The sequence below is a fragment of the Lampetra planeri genome, chromosome 27 (assembly GCF_965212315.1).
Source record: "Lampetra planeri chromosome 27, kcLamPlan1.2.h2, whole genome shotgun sequence".
Lineage (NCBI taxonomy): Eukaryota > Metazoa > Chordata > Hyperoartia > Petromyzontiformes > Petromyzontidae > Lampetra > Lampetra planeri.
Window position 1 is genome coordinate 6,683,622 of NC_136133.1, and position 24,332 is coordinate 6,707,953.

General features: G+C 53.0%; 2 protein-coding genes and 1 long non-coding RNA gene across 3 annotated transcripts; 1 reads left to right on the top strand and 2 right to left on the bottom strand.

Moving 5' to 3' along the window:
- Positions 1-201: 201 nt before the first annotated feature.
- COPS6 (COP9 signalosome subunit 6) lies at positions 202-13,303 on the bottom strand. Its single transcript, XM_078607371.1, has 10 exons — positions 13,201-13,303; positions 11,311-11,436; positions 10,123-10,254; positions 9,278-9,366; positions 8,452-8,514; positions 6,218-6,265; positions 4,850-4,964; positions 2,152-2,244; positions 1,459-1,559; positions 202-861 (listed from the first exon to the last, which is right to left on the bottom strand). Exons 1-10 carry the CDS (start codon positions 13,265-13,267, stop codon positions 721-723), a joined length of 975 nt encoding a protein of 324 aa, XP_078463497.1. The 5' UTR covers positions 13,268-13,303; the 3' UTR covers positions 202-720.
- On the top strand, positions 12,323-17,287 carry LOC144728085 (uncharacterized). The gene is made up of 2 exons (XR_013587475.1): positions 12,323-12,481; positions 16,915-17,287. It is a non-coding gene; the product is annotated as an uncharacterized LOC144728085 (long non-coding RNA).
- Positions 16,985-24,246, bottom strand: RPL8 (ribosomal protein L8). The gene is made up of 6 exons (XM_078607375.1): positions 24,160-24,246; positions 22,461-22,603; positions 20,910-21,051; positions 18,677-18,895; positions 17,844-17,959; positions 16,985-17,287 (listed from the first exon to the last, which is right to left on the bottom strand). Exons 2-6 carry the CDS (start codon positions 22,596-22,598, stop codon positions 17,129-17,131), a joined length of 774 nt encoding a protein of 257 aa, XP_078463501.1. The 5' UTR covers positions 22,599-22,603; positions 24,160-24,246; the 3' UTR covers positions 16,985-17,128.
- Positions 24,247-24,332: the final 86 nt, after the last annotated feature.

The following is a 24,332-nucleotide window of genomic DNA, read 5'->3' on the forward strand; positions in this document are numbered from 1 at the left end:
CCCTACCCTTGGCTGCCACTCGGTTGGCCGGCGTGAGAATCGGCGTCGGTCGACGGATCGTTACAACCGCGGCTTCGTCGTTGCAACTATTGGCCAGAGGGGTAACCGCGCAGGTGGGTAGAGTTTAACGTTGCACGCGCTCGCTCGCTCTCTCTCCTATGCCCACACGCACGCATCCGCCACAGCTCGCGACACGACCTCTCGAGTGCGAATGTGAGAATTTATTACGAGGTCACAGTCTCCCCCCCCCCCCCCAAATAAACGCCTCCGTGCCCTTGCTGCAGAGCTGCTCCTCCTTGCTTCCTGTGTGCGCCGAGTGCGAGCGGCACTGCTTCAGCGCGCCTGTGTGCGAACGCGTTCGTGTCACAGTTGGGATTGCGAAGGGCGTGGTGCGCGTGTGTTTTGTCGAGTGTGTGTGTTTCGTGTGTGGAGTGTGCATACGTGTGCAGTACGTGTGTGGTGTCTGCTGTGTGGTGTATCTGCGGTGTGTGCACACGTGTTGTACGTGTGTGTGTGTGTGTGGAGTGTGCACGTATAGTTGCGTGTGTGCGGAGCGTGTGTCTGGTGTGTCTGCTGTGTGTGCACATGTGGTGCACGTGTGGTGCGCGTGCTGAGTGTGCGTGTGGTGTGTGCGGTGTGTGCGGTGTGTGCGGTGTGTGCGTTGTGTGCGGTGTGTGCGGTGTGTGCGGTGTGTGCGGTGTGTGCGCGCCTCCCGCGTTCTCAGAAGAACAGCCCCCGCATGCGCCGTCCCACGCCCTGCCGGTCGTACAGGGTGTTGAACTTGTTCACAAAGAGGTTTCCTGTGTTGCAGCTGCGGGTCACGGCTCCGAGGTACGCCATGAGTGCCACGTCGTTGCATTGCTGCTCACGCAGAGACAAAAAAACCCCATGCAGCCTATACACACTGTCGGGGCAAGTGCTGTTAGCGAGAAACTAATTAAGACTGGTGCGACGCACTATGAACAACATCTGGTGGTGGTGCAATGGTAGTGGTGGTGTTAACTACCTCGCCGGGTATACAGGCGGTCGTGGGTTTGATCCCAGCCCTGACGCCTGCTGCTGTATATTTGGAGTTTTCATGTCTCTCCCCCTCTCCGGGTCCTCCAGTTTTCCCCTCCACATTTTGAATCACAGTGCGTTCCAGAGTATTTCGCTGCTGCTATTAATTTGCACGTGATGATAAGCCACTTCGTTGAGCTATCATTCGCGACAGCCAGATCGCTTCTGAAAAACAGCTATGTAACTCGGTGAGCCTTACCTGTTAAAACAACAAGTTGAGCCTACAGTTTAGTATCAGGGACTGCGGATTCTACTCCTCAACGTCGTCGTCCGGGGCGTATCCCCGCACGGCCGGCCCGCTGCGGTGAAACCAGCGTTGTGACCGAAAGGGTTCCAACAAAGGACGGTTTCTGCTGGTGGCGATGGCGAGGCTGACGAAGACACAATTGTACGACTTACGTCGAAGAAGTCCTCCTGGAAGGAGGTGGTGCTGATGACGGGCAGACGGTGGCACAGGCTGTTCGCATCGCGCAGAATCTCGTGAACTACTGGGAGCTCACCTGCGAGGGCAGACACGCGGACACGTGGACACATGGACACGTGGAGACACAGAAACGTGCACGCAAACAACGCAAAACAAAGGTTCCACGGTATGGCCGTGAACAGATTTATGGGACAAGAAGTTGTTAGCGAGCAGCTATGAACACCGGCAAATGCGTCCGTGTGTGTGCATTTACGTATGAGGAGCGCGAGTGTAGCAGTTAGCGCGCTGTGCTACGAACCCGGTGAGCCGAATTCGATTCCCGCTCACGGCCACCGATGCCACCAGGGAGACAAAGGCGGTCGGGCGTTGGTGCTGGCCACCCACCCCCTCGTGTGAATTTTTACACACAAGGGAGGTGTCGGGGCAGAACTTGCCCTAACAGTCCGTTAAAGGCGATATGGGGGGGATATTTGTCTTTGTGATTTTTATGACAACCATCTTAATTAACCCATAACGCCTGGCTCTGTCTGGTGACCTGATCATTGAGCCTTTCTCACTTCACGTGACAGCATCAGCGTGCATCTAGCCTGGCACAAGGTGCCGTGGTGATGTCACGACCACTTAGTGGGGAATGTTGTTGTTGTGTGTGTGTGTGCACGCACGAGTACCGGCTTGAATGGCGCGCATGTGCTGGAGGATGACCCTCACTCGGTTGTGCAGCATCTTGATGGCGCTGTGCTGTGCCAACAGATGCTCAGCCACTACCGCGCAAACCACAACAACAAACACAGCAACAACAACTACAACCACCACCACCACTGTGCACTGCAGAAGCCAACAGACATTCAACAATAAATTAATCTCCCGACCAGCAATTATATAGACTCTGTGTGGGTGAGCGTGTAGATGAGTATGTGAGTGAGTGAGTAAGTGAGGTAAGTAGGTGAGCGAGTGTGTGAATGAGTGTCGTCTCAGTCAGTCGACCCGTGGCACCTGGGTCTGCCCCGTGACCTCCTGCCAGCGGGCTTTCGACACTTCGCGTGGCCTCAAGGTGCACACGGCCTGGCACAAGCGTCGTGGTGACTTCACCGCCACTTAGTGGTGAATGGCGGTTGTTGTTGAATGAGTGAATGAGCGGGTGATTGATTTCGTGAGTGGTTTTGACATGTGTGTGGTGAGTGAGCGAGTGAGGAGCGAGCTTGCGGGTGAGTGAGTGATGAATATGAGGGTGAGTGATGAGTGTGAGGGTGAGTGAGTGATGAGTGTGAGATTGAGTGAGTGATGAGTGTGTGGGTGAGTGAGTGATGAGTGTGCGGGTGAGTGAGTGATGAGTGTGAGGTTGAGTGAGTGATGAGTGTGCGGGTGAGTGAGTGATGAGTGTGTGGGTGAGTGAGTGATGAGTGTGCGGGTGAGTGAGTGATGAGTGTGAGGTTGAGTGAGTGATGAGTGTGCGGGTGAGTGAGTGATGAGTGTGTGGGTGAGTGAGTGATGAGTGTGCGGGTGAGTGAGTGATGAGTGTGTGGGTAAGTGAGTGATGAGTGTGCGGGTGAGTGAGTGATGAGTGTGAGGTTGAGTGAGTGATGAGTGTGCGGGTGAGTGAGTGATGAGTGTGTGGGTGAGTGATGAGTGTGCGGGTGAGTGAGTGATGAGTATGAGGGTGAGTGATGAGTGCGGGTGAGCGAGTGGGCTAGTGGGCAAGTGAGTGATGAGTGTGAGGGTGAGTGAGTGATGAGTGTGAGGGTGAGTGAGTGATGAGTGTGCGGGTGAGTGAGTGATGAGTGTGCGGGTGAGTGAGTGATGAGTATGAGGGTGAGTGATGAGTGCGGGTGAGCGAGTGGGCTAGTGGGCAAGTGAGTGATGAGTGTGAGGGTGAGTGAGTGATGAGTGTGCGGGTGAGTGAGTGATGCGTCTGCGGGTGAGTGAGTGATGAGTGCGGGTGAGCGAGTGGGCTAGTGGGCAAGTGAGTGATGAGTGTGAGGGTGAGTGAGTGATGAGTGTGCGGGTGAGTGAGTGATGAGTCTGCGGGTGAGTGAGTGATGAGTGCGGGTGAGCGAGTGGGCTAGTGGGCAAGTGAGTGATGAGTGTGAGTGAGTGATGAGTGTGCGGGTGAGTGAGTGATGAGTGTATGGGTGAGTGAGTGATGAGTGTGCGGGTGAGTGATGAGTGTGCAGGTAAGTGAGTGATGAGTGTGCGGGTGAGTGAGTGATGAGTGTGCGGGTGAGCGAGTGGGCTAGTGGGCAAGTGAGTGATGAGCGTGAGGGTGAGTGAGTGATGAGTGTGTGGGTGAGTGAGTGATGAGTGTGTGGGTGAGTGAGTGATGAGTGTGTGGGTGAGTGAGTGATGAGTGTGTGGGTGAGTGAGTGATGAGTGTGCGGGTGAGTGAGTGATGAGTGTGCGGGTGAGTGAGTGATGAGTGTGCAGGTAAGTGAGTGATGAGTCTGCGGGTGAGTGAGTGATGAGCGTGTGGGTGAGTGAGTGGTGAGTGTGCGGGTGAGTGAGTGATGAGTGTGCGGGTGAGTGATGAGTGTGCGGGTGAGTGAGTGATGAGTGTGCGGGTGAGTGAGTGATGAGTGTGCAGGTAAGTGAGTGATGAGTGTGTGGGTGAGTGAGTGGTGAGTGTGCGGGTGAGTGAGTGATGAGTGTGCGGGTGAGTGATGAGTGTGCAGGTAAGTGAGTGATGAGTGCGGGTGAGTGAGTGATGAGTGCGGGTGAGCGAGTGGGCTAGTGGGCAAGTGAGTGATGAGTGTGTGGGTGAGTGAGTGATGAGTGTGTGGGTAAGTGAGTGATGAGCGTGTGGGTGAGTGAGTGATGAGTGTGCGGGTGAGTGAGTCGTGAGCGTGTGGGTGAGTGAGTGATGAGTGTGTGGGTGAGTGAGTGATGAGTGTGCGGGTGTTTGAGTGATGAGTGTGTGGGTGAGCGAGTGGTGAGTGTGTGGGTGAGTGAGTGATGAGTGTGCGGGTGAGTGAGTCGTGAGCGTGTGGGTGAGTGAGTGATCAGCGTGTGGGTGAGTGAGTGGTGAGTCTGTGGGTGAGTGAGTGATGAGTGTGCGGGTGAGTGAGTGATGAGCGTGCGGGTGAGTGAGTGATGAGCGTGTGGGTGAGTGAGTGATGAGTGTGCGGGTGAGTTAGTGATGAGCGTGCGGATCAGTGAGTGATGAGTGTGCGGGCGAGTGAGTGATGAGTGTGCGGGTAAATGAGCGAGTGAAGAATGTGAGGGTGAGTGAGAGAGTAACGAGTGTGAGTGATGACTAGTGTGCGGGCGAGTGGACTAGCGTGCGGGCGAGTGGACTAGCGTGCGGGCGAGTGGACTAGCGTGCGGGCGGGCGAGCGAGCGAGTCGGCTAGCGGGCGACCGGAGCTTGCGGTACCCGTGGAGCCGTCCCCCGAGTCGGTGCTGCTCATGCGCGCGACGTGGTCGACCCCGATCCTCTCAGCCTCCTCGGTGGCGAGTGTGTATGGCAGCTCCACCAGCAGCATCGTCGCCTGGTCCGCATGACGTGCAGAACGGTGACGATACGCAGGCGATACACACGCGCACACCGCATGGTTGCGCACGGAGAACAATTATATATGCGATACATGCACATGAGGATACAGTATAAAAAACGTGGTGTGACGTACAAACACAATATGTCCGTGTGTGTGTGGTGTTGTGTCTGTGCGCGGGGTGTGCGTGATGTGTGGTGTCTGTGTGTGATGTCTGTGTGATGTGCAGTGTCTGTGTGCAGTGTCTATGTGCGGTGTCTGTATGTGGTGTCTGTGTGCGGTGTCTGTGTGCGGTGTCTGTGTGCGGTGTCTGTGTGCGGTGTCTGTGTGCGGTGTCTGTGTGCGGTGTCTGTGTGCGGTGTCTGTGTGCGGTGTCTGTGTGGTGTCTGTGTGCGGTGTCTGTGTGCGTGTCTGTGTGCGGTGTCTGTGTGCGGTGTTTGTGTGCGGTGTCTGTGTGCGGTGTCTGTGTGCGGTGTCTGTGTGCGGTGTCTGTGTGCGGTGTCTGTGTGGTGTCTGTGTGCGGTGTCTGTGTGCAGTGTCTGTGTGCAGTGTCTGTGTGCGGTGTTTGTCTACGGTGTCTGTGTGCGGTGTTTGTGTGCGGTGTCTGTGTGCGGTGTCTGTGTGCGATGTCTGTGTGCGGTGTTTGTGTGCGGTGTCTGTGTGCGGTGTCTGTGTGCGGTGTCTGTGTGCGATGTCTGTGTGCGGTGTCTGTGTGCGGTGTCTGTGTGCGGTATTTGTGTGCGGTGTCTGTGTGCGGTGTCTGTGTGCGGTGTCTGTGTGCGGTGTCTGTGTGCGGTGTCTCTGTGCGGTGTCTGTGTGCGGTGTCTGTGTGCGGTGTCTCTGTGCGGTGTCTGTGTGCGGTGTCTGTGTGCGATGTCTGTGTGCGGTGTCTGTGTGCGGTGTCTGTGTGCGGTGTTTGTGTGCGGTGTCTCTGTGCGGTGTTTGTGTGCGGTGTCTGTGTGCGGTGTCTCTGTGCGGTGTTTGTGTGCGGTGTCTGTGTGCGATGTCTGTGTGCGGTGTCTGTGTGCGGTGTCTGTGTGCGGTGTCTGTGTGCGGTGTCTGTGTGCGGTGTTTGTGTGCGGTGTCTGTGTGCGGTGTTTGTGTGCGGTGTCTGTGTGCGGTGTCTGTGTGCGGTGTCTGTGTGCGGTGTCTGTGTGCAGTGTCTGTGTGCGGTGTCTGCGTGCGTTGTCTAATTGTGGTATCCGTGTGCAGGCTGTGTTCAAGGTGTGCTGCGCGCAGGTCTCTCTCACCTCTCCGTTCACGAGGTCAATCACCGACTCATAGACACTGACCGGCAACTGTGGCATTAAGACAGGCACACACACACGTGTAAACACATACACATAGACACATAACAACAACGGCAACCATTCGCCACTTAGTAGCAGTGACGTCACCACGCCGCTTGTGCCAGGCTCGGTGAACTTTGAGGCCATGTGAAGTGTGGAAGGTTCACTGCTGTCGGCAAGAGGTCACAAGATGTTAACTGCCTCGCCTGGTGTGCAGGAGGTCATGGGTTCGATCCCGACCGTGATGCCTGTATATTTGGAGTTAATGTGTTTTCCCCGTGGTCGTGTGGATTTTTCTCCGGGTCTTCCGGTTTTTTCCTCCACATTTACAAACAATGTGTTTAGAGTATTTGGCTGCTAGAAATGTCCACGTGATAAGCCACTTCGCTGAGCTGTCATTTGTGGCCAGGTCGCTTCTGAAAAAGAGCCGTATAGCTCAGTGGGCCTTACCTGGTATAATAAACTATTTAAATTTTATTAGATAAGACCCCACTGAGCTATGTAGCTCTTTTTCAGAAGCGACCTGGCAAAAATTGGTAACTCAACTAAGGTGGCTTATCGCGTGGAAGTGCATAGCAGCCAAGAGGTGGTTTCATCTTCTTGGTTCTTTCGGTAAAGTCACGTAGAAGGGAAATAATTAAATAATAAAAATACAACATAATAAAATACAATTCTCACGACGTTTCGGTCACAACGCAAGCAGCCGTCCTCAGGTGAAGAACAGGGCTGTCGGAAAGACAGCGTCTGAATGAACACCACCAAGCTTAAGGGGCGGTTTCTCAACCAAAATAACAAGGAGAGCCATTTTTCGTTCTTCAGAATTTCGGTTAAAAAAATCAACGTGTCAAGAGCCGCCACAATGCAATGTGACTACGAGACGGTGGTCATTCGTAAATAACATCACGGAGCAGAAACCCCTAAAGGGAGCCGCCGCATGTGGCTCCGAAGCTGCAGGTTTGCGACCCCTGCTCTAAACTCCGGTGCCATGGGTTGACTAAACAGGTCCCTGCGGGGTGGGCTGGTAGGAACGAACAAATGAATGGCTATAATAAAATGAAATGGCGGGGGTACGATGCGAAGGGAGAGTTTGAGGCCTAGTTCTAGGCTTTAGGCCTAGCTGTAGGCTTTAGGCCGCTGTGAGTTAATTTTTAATTTAAAAGTTTTAATTAAAAACTATCTCAGGGAATTATTTAAAAACTATCTCAGGGAATTATAAGGGAATGTTACACTTGTTTAGCCAGGAAAGCCTCACTGAGTCTAAAGGTTTTTGTAGGGTCATGCCAAGTGTTTGCAGTAGGGGGCGATGTTGCTACACCTAATCGGACATCGGACGGACGGACGATATAATCTATTGTAGGCTGGTTCACTTCGTTCCTACCAGTAAAACGTAACCTCTTATGAATGAATGAGACGACTGGCAGATGCACCACCTGTGCTGCCCACCGTGTCAACTCGCTGTGTGTGTGTTCGTGTCTTTGCCTTGTCCCTGTTGTGCGAGACTCCGGGTTGTTGTTTGAGCATCCCTGTACGTGGGGGGGGTCGGCGGCGAAGTGGGTTAGCGCACGGCGTGACGAACCTGCGACGACCCGAGTTCGATTCCCGCTCACGGCCAACGCCGGTGACGATTATCCTCGCTGGTTCTGGACCTCTCCCTGGTCGACTCAGTCTCAAGTGAGTACATCATATGCGGAAGGGAAATAGAAACGCACATCGGCCGTATGTACGCCGATTGTTTTTAGGGGCGTTTATATGCAAGTACGTTGAACTTCTTTCGCACCGTACGTAGCCAACTGCGCTAATCGGAGGTGCGGGGTTCCCCAGTTATCCCCCCCCCATTCAAATAACGCACCCTCTCTCTGTCGTGATGCCTCCCGTTTACGGCGGCCACGGACCCCCTTCCCCATAATGCCCCCCCCCCCCCTACTATTAAATGGTTCAGCTGCGTTGGGATTGTATCACGCGAACAATATCGTCGGTGCGGCGTGTAAACATCAGTACAGGGAGACAAAGGTGGCCAGGCGCGGTGCCCTACCCCCTCGTGTGCCGTGTCGGCCTTCGTAGCTGCTCACAAACAGCACAGGCTGTTAAGGCTATATAGGGTTTCTTTGTCTCTGTGTGCACGTATATACCTGTGTGTGTATGCGAGTGCGTTTATGTACACCTGTGCACGTGTGTGCATGCGCATCTGTACTCACGTCCGTGTGTTTGGTTTGAGGGTTGAGCTTCAGGAATATCGGGCTTTCGTTGATTTCACAAATCTGCGCACAAAGACAACACAAAGTGTTCGGGTGGTTGGGGTTTATAGTTAGAGCATACACACATACAAACAAGATAGACAGGACAAACAAGAGGGAGAGTACAAACGACACAAGCAGTACAGACGAGACAGAAACAACGTCTGACAAAGGACACCTGAAATGTATATTCGATACTGCGTGACTGATTGTGAATATAGATGTAATGGTGCGAGTGGGTGGGTGAATAAGTGGGTGAGTGGATGAGTGGACGAGTGGGCGAGTGGGCGAGTGGAGGGTGAGTGAGCCCCACGTGCCTCCTTGTGGATGTAATGGGCGAGTAGGTGAGTAAGTGGATGAGTGAGTGGGTGAGTGTGTAGGATGTAGTTGAGTGGGTGAGTGAGTGGGTGAGTGGATGAGTGAGTGGGTGAGTGGAGTTGTTAGTGGGCTTCACGCACCTGCTTGTGGATGTAGATGTAACGGACGAGTAGATGAGTCAGTAGGTGAGTGAGTGGGTGAGTGGGTGGGTGGGTGAGTGAGTGGATGAGTGGAGGGTGAGTGAGCCCCATGCACCTGCTTGTGGATGTAACGGACGAGTAGATGAGTCAGTAGGTGAGTGAGTGGGTGAGTGGGTGGGTGAGTGGGTGGGTGAGTGGAGGGTGAGTGAGCCCCATGCACCTGCTTGTGGATGTAATGGGCGAGTAGATGAGTCAGGAGGTGAGTGAGTGAGTGGGTGAGTGGGTGAGTGGGTGAGTGGATGAGTTGATGGTCAGTGAGCCCCATGCACCTGCTTGTGGATGTAAATGTCGGAGGGGTTGGGTGTCTCCCCCGTCGTGTACCAGCCCAAGAAGTCCAGGTCCTTGAACACCTGCTTGACTTCACAAAGAGACACGCACACGGCGCTCATTACACACACTCACTACCACTGTGTACATGGGTGTGTGTGTGCTAGGGGAGAGGTGGCGCAGTGGTTGGCAAACTGTGCTATGACATCAGGGAACCGAGTGCGATTCATGGCCATGGCTAATATCAGTGGTGAGCATCTGAACTGGCCTTGGGCCTCGACTCAGCCTCAAATGAGGACCTGGTGCGGTGTGTAAACATCGCCATGGGGAGACAAAAGCGGCAGGGCTTCGTGCTGGCCACCGACTCCCTTGTGTGCGGTGCTGGCCTTCATAGGTGCTTGCTAACAGCACTTGCCCCAACGGTCTGTTAAGACTATAGGGTGATCATTTGGGTGTGTGTGTACATATATGTGTGTGTGTCCGTATACATATGTATATGTCTGTATACATATGTGTGTGTGTCCGTATACGTGTTTGTCTGTATACGTGTGCGTGTCTGTATACATATGTGTGTGTGTCCGTATACACGTGCGTGTGTGTCTGTATACATGTGTGTGTATGTCCGTATATGTGGGTGTGTCCGTATACATATGGGTGTGCATCAGTTTTCAGTTTCATTTATTTGGTATAGCCCTGTGAGCCATTCGGCTCTTGAATCGGGTGCAACCGCAACAAACAAAAACATGAACAAGAAACATCTTAAAGTGACTACGACCAAACAGAAAAATCCAGGAAAAAACAGTGTCAGTATATGTGTGCGTGTCCGTATACGTGTGCGATGCCCTACACTGTTCCTCCTTGGTGTAGTAGTACTCCTTGTCGATGTCCGTGCGTCCGTCCGTCTCGGTGAAGAGGAGCTCGAACGAGTTCATCACCTCGATGTTTCTCCCCTCCTGCTTCCCGATCAGCGCTCCCACGACTGACCCCGGGCACAAAGCACAACGGATCACCCGCGCGCGCGTGGATTCCGTAACGCTCGCCAATGCACGGCTCTGACCCCGGAAGCCACTCAGTCGTGGGTAGCGATCGTTACGTCTCAAGCCTCGCGGGATGACGTCACGCAGCGCATGATATCATCGCGATGAAAGATGACGTCACACTGATCCGTATATGCTTTTGGGGTCAGGCCACGTGGTAGTTTTACACCGAAACTCTTGTCATTAACCCTCCACCACCCGACAAGATTGTCTCGTTTACACATATATTGGCCAATGTGGCGATTGGATACTTACCAATGAAGCGGCTCCTCCACACCAATGGTGGTGGTGGCGCTGTTGGCTTAAGACTTTTCCCGACTGAATCCAACATCAACACACGGTGACGTTTCACCGAAACTGCTTGGAGCTTCATCATGTACGGTAGTAAGCTCGAAAATCGAGTGGCCTCACACGTAATAACGGCATAGAGAGTGGGCCTGAGAAGGGCGAGGTTGAGGAGAAGCTACGAAGAGGAGTGCGAGAAGAAAAATACGAAATTATGAAGAGGGAGAAATCATCGGGAAGGAGGGATGAAGGAAAGATAGGATTAGAAGTTAGATTTGTAAAACTAAACTTGTTTTTTATTTTACCAGATAAGACCCACTGAGCGAAACAGCTGTTTTTCAGAAGCGACCTGGCCACAAACGATAGCTCAACGAAGTGGCTTATCGCGTGGAAATGTTCTCGTGGCCAAATACTCTAAACGCGTGTTGATTCTAAATGCGGAGGGGAAAAACCGCGGGACCTGGACAAAAAGCCACGCGATCACGCGGAGAACATGCAAACTCCCAAAAATACAGTCGTCAGAATTAAACCCACGACCTCCTGCATATCCCAGGCGAGGTAGTCAACATCTCGCCGCCGGGGCGCAAGTACGAGGAGGAAGATTAGGATTTTAAGGTTAACAATTCTGAGAAGATTGAGGATCAAAAAGGATGAGGTTAAGCATAGAGAGGAGGATGAGGAGCAGGATAATGAAGCGGAGCAGGAGGAGGCACCTTGCATAGGCCGCCCCTCCTGGGCTCGAAGTCGGGTCCAGTGCTCGGAGATGTTGAGGATGACGAGGGGGTGGAGGGACACGGAGACGCTGCCCGTAACCGCAGCCACTGCCATCACGCTCACCCCTGCAGCCATCACCAACATCACCACCGACATCATCTTCAACATCAACAACGCCGACATCACAACATTCGCATCGCCGACAGCACCATCAGCACACTGCGGAAATCAGCGTTATCACCCTGACATCACGATCACTGCCATCGTGCTACCAAGTGTACCATCACCACCAACAACATCACCATCGACATCATCACCATCACCACCAACAACAACATCACCACTCTGGTAACTCAGGGTTTGCACACTCACAACCTTCACCAGCTTAAGCATTAACATCAGCACCATCAACATGATCATCACATCACCAAGAGCACTACCATAACCACGATCAGCACTACCACCAACATCACCCACCACCCACAGCATTACCATAACCACCATCACCACAAACAGTACTACCATAACCACTACCAACATCACTGATATAACCACCATCCACATCACTACCATAATCACCACCATCCACAGCACTAGCATAACCACCACCAGTACTACCACAACCACCACCATCCACAGCACTAGCATAACCACCATCCACATCACTACCATAATCACCACCATCCACAGCACTAGCATAACCACCACCAGTACTACCACAACCACCACCAGTACTACCATAACCACCATCCACAGCACTACCATAATCACCACCATCCACAGCACTAGCATAACCACCACCAGTACTACCACAACCACCACCAGCACGACCACAACCACCACCAGCACGACCACAACCACCACCAGCACGACCATAACCACCACAGCATCGCTGCTATAACCACCACAACGACCACCGCCACCGCGCGGACGTTGAACCCCTATGAGTGAACAAAACTTCGTCACAAATCACTCCACGGATCCCTGCGGCGCCTCCTCCCCTGTCGGTGTAAACAACAACAACAGCCCCGCCGCGAAGTGGCTGTGACGTCACCGCGGCGCCCGTGCCAGGCTGGGTGCACCTCTGAGGCCACACCGGGGGAAGCGTCGGGGGCTCGCTCGCCGGCGGCGGGAGGTGACGGGACAGACGCGGTGCCATGGGTTGACCGAGTGAGTTGACCGAGCGAGTTGACGGAGTTGACGGAGCGAGATGACGAGTTGACGGATCGAGATGACGGAGCGAGATGACGAGCTGACGGAGTTGACGGAGCGAGTTGACGGAGCGAGTTGACGGAGTGAGATGACGGGGCGAGTTGACGGAGTTGACGGAGCGAGATGACGGAGCGAGTTGACGGAGTGAGATGACGGGGCGAATTGACGGAGTTGACGGAGCGAGTTGACGGAGCGAGTTGACGGAGTTGACGGAGCGAGATGACGGAGTTGACGGAGTGAGATGACGGGGCGAGTTGACGGAGTTGACAGAGCGAGATGACGGAGCGAGTTGACGGAGTTGACGGATCGAGATGACGGAGCGAGATGACGAGCTGACGGAGCGAGATGACGGAGTTGACGGAGCGAGTTGAGACGGAGCGAGTTGAGACGGAGCGAGTTGAGACGGAGCGAGTTGAGACGGAGCGAGTTGACGGAGATGACGGAGCGAGATGACGGAGCGAGTTGAGACGGAGCGAGTTGACGAGATGAGACGGAGCGAGTTGACCGACTGAGTTGACCCGCGGATGCAGCGGCCGCCGGGCGTGATAAACACGACAGCATCGAGCCCGGACATCGCCCGCCTCTCATCGAGCCTCTCCCGTCTGTGCCCGGTGTGCTCGTGGTAGTTGTTGTTGTTGTTCTCTGCTTGTTGTTGTTGTGGTGGTTGTTGTTGTTACCCGGGGTGCCCGTGTCGACTTCCATGCTGACCGGAGCCGCCATCGCTGCTGCCGCTGCTGCTGCCATCGTTGACCTCGCGAATGTCTCCCGATTGGGCGGCTTCACATTCGCCACTGATGAATTGGTCCATGGGGGTGGTACAGATACTTGTAAATCTTTACAACTTCATTACGTCTTGTGTTTACATTTTTTTTTTTAAAGTAAGGTTGTTATTTAAAACAAGTTCCTGTGCAAAGGAACAATTAAAATCTTGTGGGTGGTTGATTAATTGGGGGGTCACAAGACATCTGGACATTGCCATCCTGGATGGATTGTACTTACTCGGGTGGAGGGCCATTGCCCGAAACGTCGCCTGTTATATTTATTTACTTTTAAGGAGGCCACACACACACGTTGTTGCTGTTGTTGACGAATGTGTTGAGGTTTTTTTGTGTTTTTGTGCGAACCACTGTCAAAGCAGCATCACCAAAATGATGTTACCGTATAAATAGTATTAATATTAACACTATTCTCCAGAAGAACTAAGCGAGCTTTTTTGGCTGCTTGCACGCGTAATATATTCCATAACTTTAATCGATAAACGCATCGATCTTAAAAATTATGGGGGCAAGCGTGCGAATCTGTCAACAACGGAAAGCGGTAATGCGTTTACGCAGCGAGGTGATTGCATTTGGTAGCTTCGATAAACGCACTGACTGGGAGAGCTTTTGTAATTGCTATTGCTGACAAGTATAGTATTCGTGAGTTTGTGAAACTACTGTTGGTTCCAATCCAAAATAAGGTTGTTTGTGATCGCCTTTACCCAACCCTCATCCTCATCATCGTCTCTTCTTGGTCATTAAAATGAGTACCACCTACCGTGGACTGCTTAACGCAATTGCATTACGCGTCAACCCATACGGTTTAAAACCCCATATTCGTATACAGTGCATGGGAAATAAAAAAATAAAACTACGTGAATTTACCGAAAGAACCAAAGAGTATGGATTGCTGCAGTCACGAAAGCTTCAAATCAACATCGTACATGTGAATTTGAGTTTTCGGGTCCATACTAAGTACAGCCGTTTCAATATGGGTAAGAAAATATATAAATGTTTCGTTTATTTGTGTTTCTCGCTTGTCATGGCACTTTGTAGGATGAACGTTGAGATGTGTAAGGGGCACGGGGTCACCGGTCACGTCTGAATTTGGCTGTAATACTGGGAGGAACCTCCTGGTTACACCAGCCCACAGGGGATTATTGTGTCCGTCCGTCGTGCAGGGAGGGGCTGAGTGGGGTGGGGCTGGGTGGAGAGGGGAGGGTGGGGAGGGGGTGGGAGGGGCTGAATGGGTGAGGTGGGGCTGGGTGGAGAGGGGAGGGTGGGGAGGGGCTGGGTGGGGGGTGGGAGGGGAGGGGCTGGGTGGGGAGGGTGGGGCTGGGTGGAGAGGGGAGGGTGGGGAGGGGGTGGGAGGGGAGGGGCTGAGTGGGCAGGGTGGGGCTGGGTGAGGAGGGTGGGGTGGGGCTAGGTGGAGAGGGACTGGGTGGGGGGTGGGGCTGGGTAGGGGGGTGGGGAGGGGCTGGGTGGGGCTGGGTGGGGAGGGGCTGAATGGGAGGGGTGGGGCTGGGTGGAGAGGGGGGGGGGAGTGGGGCTGGGTGGGGAGGGGCTGGTCAGCCCTTATAAAACTAAACGTTTAACCTACTCACGCCGGCTTGTGCCCACCCTCACAGTCGGGCATATTTGCGGAATACACCACGCCGCCGTTGACCCTGGCCATTGACCGAGCAACCCAACGTTCCTACCAGCTCCCTCCGCAGGAATGTGTTAAGGCAGGGCGCTGATCAGGGGTTGGCAATTGCGAAGTCGGAAACGACTGTGACTCAACATTGACATGGATTCCTCATCCTCCTCTTCCCCACCACTGGCTCGCAATCAGACGACATCAGCCACGATCTGTCCACTGCTGGGTGAAGGACCTCACGATCTCCCGTGACCCTGCAATTAATCAATCTCGCTCCTGCACGCACGAGCCTAATGCATCGCTCCATCTCCCTTTGGTCGCACCGTCCTCTTGGACGTTTCCGCACCTTTAGCTGCTGCTCCGTCGTCTATCTCGGCCATCGCACCTGCTGGCGACACAATTGCGTCCGAGCCCATTCGCACGCTGCTTTTCTTAACAGACGACGCGTTGATGCCTCTAGTTCTGTTCAATCTCCCGGTAATATAAAAAACACACTCGAGTCGTGTGACCACCCCCAATTCTGAATCCCTCCACTAGCCCCGCCCACTGTGAAAACCGACGCCGTTCGGTGCAAGCTCACTGCCGATTTTCCGGTCTCACTCTCATTCCCCAACGTCACTGATTCATTCTCCTCGTTCCCCCAGCGGCTCTTCCTGATGCTCGTCTCGTGCCATCCCCCCACTTTGTCCGTCTTAAACACATTGTCCTGCGGAGGGAGCTGGTAGGAACGTTGGGTTGCTCGGTCAATGGCCAGGGTCAACGGCGGCGTGGTGTATTCCGCAAATATGGCCGACTGTGAGGGCGGGCACAAGCCGGCGTGAGTAGGTTAAACGTTGAGTTTTATAAGGGCACCACGGGGTGACCAGCCCCTCCCACCCAGCCCCTCCCTCCCCACCCCCTCCCTGCACGACGGACACAATAATCCCCTGTGGGCTGGTGTTATCAGGAGGTTCCTACAAGTAAGACTTCTATTCCCCTTTCCTATTCGCATGTCTGCCTCTACTCCCCTTCTCGTGGTGTGCCACAAAAAGGTTGCATTTCTCGAATCCCCGTCTCCTGTGTAAATTACAAGCCTGCATATCTTCCGGCCTCTGTAGTTTACACGGATCGTTACATTTTCTTGGTCAATGCACATTTATCCATGTCATAGCATGGAGTATCGCCCGAATTGATAAAGTTTTTGAGCGAATTGGCATATTGCCGTTACATTGTGGAAGGACAGACGCGACTCACCTGTGTACTCTTACTGGTGTGTAACGCCAGCGCAGTGGCGAGCGCGCTGAACTTTGAAGCCACAAATCGGAGTTCAATTCCAAGTCACGACTATCAAAACAGCGGCGATGTCTGAACTGAACCTGGACCCCCATCCGTTGCTAACCCACACCATGTGGCCAGTGTGAAGTGTGGTAAAAAAAACCCGACGCAGCATGGAGGCCTTCATCCTGTAGTGGACTGAGTAAAGGCTATTACAAAGTATTCTTGGCGCTAGACGGACTGTTGAAATGCAGGATTGGGGGGTGGCGACAGCTTCGTTAAATACAATAGATCCTTCGATCCGCACAATATCATACTTCATGTTCTGTTGAGGTGAGTGCCGTTAGCAAACACCTATAAAGGCCGGCCAAGGCACACATTAGGGTGGTTAGCACCACATATCACTTTGTCGAATTAAGTTTATACATTGCATCAGGTACTCATTTGAGACCGGTCAAGCCTAGGGGAGACCCAGGACTGGTTCAAACTCATCACGAGTGTTGTGCATGAGGGAATCCGACTCATGACGCCGGGTTTGTAGTGTAGCACGCTAAACCCTGCACCGTCGCTCTCCAAATCTAGACACACTAGCCCAGGGTCGGCAACCTACAAATCCAGAGCTACTTGCGGCTCTATAAAGACTAAAGCGACGTTATTTAAGGACCGTCTTGTATCCACATGCTCTTAAAATAGCTTTTACGCAATTAAAAAAAATGCTCTTCTTGTTGTTTTGGTTGCAGACCTCTGTACAAGCCCCAACACCACCACCACCACCAGAAACCCACAAAGAACACCACACCACTCAAGCACTCCTCTTTTCCAAAAACGTGGAAGTCTTTATTGACGGCACCACATGCAGACGCACGCAAATGCCGGCGGTGACCGTGACGACGGTGGTGATGCTGGCGGTCGCGTGGACTGTCCCGCCGGCACACGGTCGCATGGCGGTGGCGCTTAGCTCTCCTTGTCCAGCACCACCTTGGTTCCGCGCAGTCGACCCGTGCGCCGCGCAGCGATGAGACCCACTTTGCGACCAGCCGGCGCATCCCTGCGGATGGTGGACGGCTTGCCAATGTGCTGGTGGTTTCCTCCACCGAATGGATGCTCCACGGGCTGTGGTGGTGGTGGACAATACAAGCGTTGAGTGAGCACAGATCGATGGGTTTGGTAAACAACCAACCAATATTGAATTGAACATTTTTATTTTGGCTGTTAAATAAAATCATTTGATATTTCAGCCGCGTTCAGTGTGTTCGTTTCCGCGCTGACTTGTTGAGAATGTGCTCATGTGACGGTGGGGAGCGGCAGTGCAAAGGTTAGCGCACTGTGCTACGAATCGGTTCTGGACCTCCCTTAAGTTAACTCAGACTAAATTGAGTATGTATGGATGTTGAACTTCTGTCGCAGCATACGTAGCCAACCGTGCTAATTGGAGTACCTGCTATGGTGTGTAAACATCGCCAATGGGGAGATAAAGGCCGGGCATGGTGCCGGCCACTCACCCCCTTGTGTGCCGTGCCAGCCTGCAAAAGTGTTCACTAACAGCACTTTCCCCCAGTCTGTTAAGGCTAAACTGTGGATTTTTGTAAGTGTGCTCACGTGTATATGCAAGTGATTGTGCTTGTGTTTCAATGCGCACGTGCACGAGTGCTCGTGTGCAAGTACGTACGTTCATGGCCACACCCCTCACGCGAGGCCAGCAGTTCCTCTTGGCCTTGTACTTGTGGTAGGCCCGACCGGCCTTCAGGATCGGCTTGTCAATGCGACCACCCCCGGCCACAACACCTGGAGGCAACACAACAGAGACCACACCACCAAAACCCATAATATTAGACACAACATCATCAGTGACACCGCAACACGGACTTACCACACACATCACACCCCAAATCAGACGACACAAAATACGCACCACACAGTACACATACCATAACAGAGGTCAATTTATTTCAGGTAAGGGCCATTGATTTAAGATTCAATTTTGAGACAACACACAAACGCACATACACGTACCCATGCACACGCATGTACACTCTACACACACATGAAAAAAAACACCACACTCACCCCACACACACCACAAAGACAAAAATCCCTCTTACAGCCTTAACAAACTTTTGGGGCAAGTGCTGTTTGTGAGCACCTATGAAGGCCGGCACAGCATGCGAGGGGGTGGGTCGCCAGCAACACGCCCGGCCGACTGTCTGCCTAGTGGCGATGTCTACACACCGCACCAAGCACTCGTTTGAAGCTCAATCGACCTAGGAGAGGCCCAGACCTTGTTCTCATAATCGCCACTTGTGTTGGTTCTGAGTGGGATTCGAACTCGGGTCGCCGGGCTCGTAGTGCAGCGCACTAACTGCTACACTACCGCTCCCCACGCACACCACAACCGGCACACACACAAGACATCACATACACAAAACCTAGTGCCCACAAACTCCACAAACCCCTCGCTCCGTGCACTTCCCAACAGCCACCCACCCCGCTAGTGTCACGTACCCACGACGGCGCGGTTGGCGGAGGAGATGACCTTCTTGGCGCCCGAGGGCAGCTTCACGCGGGACTTGTGCGTGTCGGGGTTGTGCGAGATGACGGTGGCGTAGTTCCCCGAGGCGCGCGCCAACTTGCCCCGGTCTCCGCTCTTCTCCTCCACGCAGCACACGATGGTGCCCTCGGGCATCGCGCCCACAGGCAGCACGTTCCCCACACTTAGCTGGGCTGCAGGTGGCAAGAAACAACCACAGTAATCACCGCATTCACAATAACCACCGCATTGGCAATAACCACCATTATTCACAGTACTCACCGCATTTAGTGTCAACTATATTCAGAGAAACCATCACATTCACAATTACCACCCAAGACAAATATCTCCAATATCAGCCTTCAACAAATTACCCTTATGGCGGTTCCCTGGGGTACCATGGTTCCCCGGGGTACCATAGTACCCCGGCTCTCGCATAATGTCCGTGATGCAGTAATTTTTATAGTCTGTTGATGGTCGGCGACGCGGCAATCGACTCATCTCGACGAGCTGTACACGATGCACTACGGTGCGTACGAGCGTTCAGGGTTTCAGCGCAATCGTCCTCGCTGCGTTTCGATATCGCGGAGTAGCACTGATTTCGGATTGATTGGTACCTCAGTTGCGGAGTTAAGTACACCCCTGGAAAAAATTGTGTCCCAGAAATAAAATATCTAATTGCCTTGGCCATTTTGTATTAATTGGTACCCCAGGGTACCGCCATAATGATCAAATGGGCAAGTGCTGTTAGCGAGCACCTATAAAGGCCGAGACAGCACACAGGGGGCTGGGTGGACAACACCACGCCCAGCCGTCTTTGTCTCCCCAGTGTTGATGTTTACACAACACACACACCTAGTACTCATTTAAGGTTGAATCGATCTAGGGGAAGACCAGGACCGGTTCAGATATTCGCCGCTGTGTTGGCCGTAAACGGGAATCGAACAGTTGCCATCACAGTAACAGAACAGACGTAACCAACCCAAGCACAATAACAACCCCCTTCATAGAGCCCATCAGCATCCATCACATCCACAGTAACCACAGTGGTGACAGCATCCACCAATCACAGACCGCATACTGCCCACCCAACTGGGCTAACTGATGAACCAAACGACAACCCCATTTACTAAAGCTACTGATGTAGCTCTTCATAGGAGCAACCATGCTTAGCTGGGCTAGTGGGTAACACGTACATTACAGGGCTGGTACTGCTACTATAGGGCGAGAACTACCATCACACAATCAGACCTCCGCTTAGCACGGGTTGGCTACGTACGGCACGAAAGAAGTGCAAAATGCATACATTCACGCTCCCCACGTAGCGCTACAATGTATGGTAAAATTTCATTTGCACAAACGTGCAATTGAATGCACCACCATCCCAGTGTGGGTGGAAGTCAAGTTTGTCCGAGTAAGTCAGTTTGTCCGAGTACGTACAGCATCATGGTATAAAGAGACATGAAATTAGTGAGGTGAGCTGAGGGGTGAGTAGTGAGGTGAGCGTCGGGATATAGCAAGCCTCGTGATGAGTGGTATATTGAGCCTTGTCACGAGCAGTGGAATGAGTGACAGGGTGAGTGGCACAGCGAGTGGTTTCGTGAGCATTGTGGTGAAGCAGTATAGTGAACGTCGTGGGGAGTAGCATAGCGAGTCGTGAGTTTAATGGCGAGTAGTATAGCGAGTGTCGTGGCGAGTGTCGTGGCGAGTGTCGTGGCGAGTGTCGTGGCGAGTGTCGTGGCGAGTGTCGTGGCGAGTGTCGTGGCGAGTGTCGTGGCGAGTGTCGTGGCGAGTGTCGTGGCGAGTGTCGTGGCGAGTGTCGTGGCGAGTGTCGTGGCGAGTGTCGTGGCGAGTGTCGTGGCGAGTGTCGTGGCGAGTGTCGTGGCGAGTGTCGTGGCGAGTGTCGTGGCGAGTGTCGTGGCGAGTGTCGTGGCGAGTGTCGTGGCGAGTGTCGTGGCGAGTGTCGTGGCGAGTGTCGTGGCGAGTGTCGTGGCGAGTGTCGTGGCGAGTGTCGTGGCGAGTGTCGTGGCGAGTGTCGTGGCGAGTGTCGTGGCGAGTGTCGTGGCGAGTGTCGTGGCGAGTGTCGTGGCGAGTGTCGTGGCGAGTGTCGTGGCGAGTGTCGTGGCGAGTGTCGTGGCGAGTGTCGTGGCGAGTGTCGTGGCGAGTGTCGTGGCGAGTGTCGTGGCGAGTGTCGTGGCGAGGCCGTACCCTTCTTGCCGCAGTAGACGAACTGCCCCGTGTGGATGCCCTCGGCCGCGATGAAGAGCTCCGTGCGCTTCTTGAAGCGGTACGGGTCCCGGAACATGACCTTAGCCAGGGGAGCTCCGCGGCCAGGGTCGTGGATGATATCCTTTGGTTAGACACACAAAAAATGTACAGCTTTAAATCATTTTTCGATTTAAAGCTTTCGTGACTGCAGGGATTCATCTTCTTGGTTCTTTCGGTAAAGTCACGTAGAAGGAAAATAATAAAACATAATATAATACAATATAATAATATATAATACTTATTTTATTATGTTTTATGTTTATTATTTTATTATTTCCCTTCTACGTGACTTTACCGAAAGAACCAAGAAGCTTTAAAACACTTTCCAAAGAATATTTAATGCGTTCATGCATAGGCTCCATTCGGCTGCAAAAGGGGGGACAAAATAAATTGAGTGAAGATGATTCAATTTGAATGAAAGGCGAGTGTAAAGTTCTGTTGCTATTAGGGACTTATCCCATTCAAGTTGAAACAGAGCGCTAAGAAGATTAATTGGATATTTGTAAACACATATTTCCCAACAGCTTCTGTACTGCCAGCGAAAAACTTCTGAAGACAAAAGCGTTTTGGAAAGCATCACATGTCCTCATGGAAAGTTTTTCCAATCTTTATTTATTTACAGGAGGGGACAGTTGTTAACCTATTTTCTGCACGGCACTAACTCCTACAGGCTCCACCTCATAGCACCACCGAGTGACAGCACATCACCATCAGTGACAAGCCTTACCCTCGCCGTGTGCAAGTATGCCGTGTGCTAGTATTAGTGGTGTATTAATTATGGTGCGTGTTGGGCACTGTATGACTAATTGGGGTTGCTGTGGTTGTGCACGGTGGTGCTGTAGTGCAGGGGTGGGGAACGTCCGGCCCGCGGGCCGTACGAGGCCCGCGAAATCATTTGGTGTGGCCCTGCCAAGGCAACCGCAGGAGGGACTCGAAATTCAATAAATCTAGGAGCAAACCTGGAAAAGCAGTTGCGAGTAGCAACATCATCAATACCAGCTAACATCACATGCCTCACCAAAGAGAAGGAATTCCAGCCATCACATTAGGGGTCAGTTAATTAATTAAATGTTTTACCAAATATAACAGGCACATTTGTAAGTTGATAATTTTGTATGGCCCGCAAATGATGTTATAAATATCCAAATGGCCCTTGGCAGGAAAAAGGTTCCCCACCCCTGATGTAGTGGCTCGTGAAGGACGCTACTGGGTAGTTGGGAGGCTGTCGCCCTCACGCAACAACGGAGGACGAAGGGGCGATGCTCACAACAACGAATAGAACGCCGGGCAGCTAAAACACAGCGAGGAGCACAGGTGGTGGATCTGCCAGTCATTTAAATTAGTCAACCCCGAACACCTGGGTCTGTCCTGTGACCTATAAACAGCGAGCCTTCCTACCTTCGCGTGGCCATAAAGCGCACCTGGTGCATGCGTTTCGAGTCGTTAGTGCAGTTGCGTTCAATGTGGAGCGTGCAGCAGCCGTGTGCCCACCTTGACGATGCCCTTGATGTATCCGTGCCTCTCGGCGTAGTCGATGGCGCGGAGGCGCGCAGGCCCCTTCTTGTGTTTGTTGTGAGCTCGGAACACGGACCCGGCGCCCTTGCGCTGACTGCGAATCACGCGCCCCATGGCTCCTACAACACACAGCAGAGAGAGAGCACTTGTTACAGCCGGCGTAGAATGTTCACCCCTCCTCCGCCCACAGAAAGTTTTAGTCGTGACTTTATATCCTAGTTTTCACTGCCACTCAACGGGGCCCCCTCACGGTGCAGGTGATTTCCCACTGGGTAGATGTCTCTTCAGTGCGGATGTTTATACACACCGCAGCGGGTTACTCAATTTAAGTGCCCAGTCGACCAAGCGGAAGGTCTGGACCCAGACACGACGACTTGCTAAGCACTGCGCCACCAATCCTCACACGTGCACGTACACAGACCAAGATCCCCCGTATAGCCTTAACAGACTGTTGGGGCAAGTGCTGTTAGTGAGCACCTATGAAGGCCGGCACGGCACACGAGGGGTTTTTCTGGCCAGCATCACGCCAGGCCGCCCATGCACGTACAGTCAAACGAACGCACGCGTACGGCAAAAACACCATGAGATCAAAGCAGTGCAAGTACTCAGGATGAGAGACTGCCTGGGAGTATAAAACTGTGCATGCTTGGGGCTGCGAGGTGGCATGAAAATACCAGTGCAGCAATATTCCTGAATCCATCTGTGCAGATTTGTTTGTTAAAGCCATCACCCGCTCGTTGGATGCGGGGTGCGATATCCCAATGTCGCAGGGCCCTTCAAGCGAGGCTCTCCTGGACAAGTACGCACAAGCCGTTCTCACATGTGGCATTTAACCACTCAATCGCTTAATGTTGAATTCAAAGACTGTAACCATCAATTCAGTCTGGTGTGTACTCTGTCTCGTTTGTCTCTTTAGTTCGGAGGCAATGGACAAATCCATTCACGGTCTCAATTCACTCCTGGGTGAGGGGGCCCTCTCTGTGGTGGTTATACGATATCAATAATTCACCATGCCGGACAGTACGGAGACCGTAGAGTGGAACATTGGATGTGGGCGCATAGGAGGTACTGCACAACTGAACTTGCTGCACTGCGCTCCCATGCCGACAACTTAATGTGGGCCACCTATAACACCCTGTTATGCACGGCAGTCGCCCATACAAGTACTCTCCAGAATCAACCCCGCTTAGCTTTAACAACCATCCGACGAGGCCTGGTGCACTGCCCAGTGATGTTGTCGCAGGCGTTTGAGTAAGAATCGACACATTTAACCAAAGTGCAGTACAATATAGCAATCTATGAAGCGATAGGTCGAACGTGGCCCTACCGGTAAAACACTTAAAACTAATGATCAAATAAGCCAATTGCCACCACATCAGTAGACCATTAACAGCCAAAACAAAACCACAAAGTGCAAACATGAATCACAACTCGGGCTCTAACGAAGACTGAAGCCTCGCTGACGCAGGCCCGAAATTCACAGGCCTCCCAACACAACGAAGTCGCGTTAAGTGGGTTCGTGTCCAAAATCGCTCATAGCTGAAACAAGAGCGAGAAGAAAGGTCCCCCTCGCCATCGCCGAGCGATTCGCGCGGAAACGTCGCCCCGATGGGGGCGGATGGCAGAGATTGACAACGGATTGAGGGCGGCGAGCGAGGCGACACACAGCCATTACCTGTAGATCCCGGAGGAGAAAGGGAATCTCGTTGGAAATCTCGCGATATTTCGAGCCTGTGACCCCCGCCCCCTCCCCCCGCGAACTCTCGCGAGATCTCGAACCCCTCCCACTCAGCCCCTCCCACCAAACTTCCCACGACTCGCGAGAACGGAAGTGACGTCATTAGCCGC

Excerpts from the sequence above, each read along its gene's own strand:
- RPL8 (XM_078607375.1), bottom strand. The coding sequence starts at position 22,598 with ATGGGGCGCGTGATTCGCAGTCAGCGCAAGGGCGCCGGGTCCGTGTTC. Across the intron at positions 18,896-20,909 it reads CGTCTACTGCGGCAAGAAGG|CCCAGCTAAGTGTGGGGAAC; the intron begins GTACGGCCTCGC and ends TGCCACCTGCAG. Across the intron at positions 17,960-18,676 it reads CGCCAACCGCGCCGTCGTGG|GTGTTGTGGCCGGGGGTGGT; the intron begins GTACGTGACACT and ends TGTTGCCTCCAG.
- COPS6 (XM_078607371.1), bottom strand. The coding sequence starts at position 13,267 with ATGGCAGCAGCAGCGGCAGCAGCGATGGCGGCTCCGGTCAGCATGGAA. Across the intron at positions 4,965-6,217 it reads TTGACCTCGTGAACGGAGAG|GCGACGATGCTGCTGGTGGA; the intron begins GTGAGAGAGACC and ends CATGCGGACCAG. Across the intron at positions 862-1,458 it reads TCCAGGAGGACTTCTTCGAC|CAATGCAACGACGTGGCACT; the intron begins GTAAGTCGTACA and ends CTGCGTGAGCAG.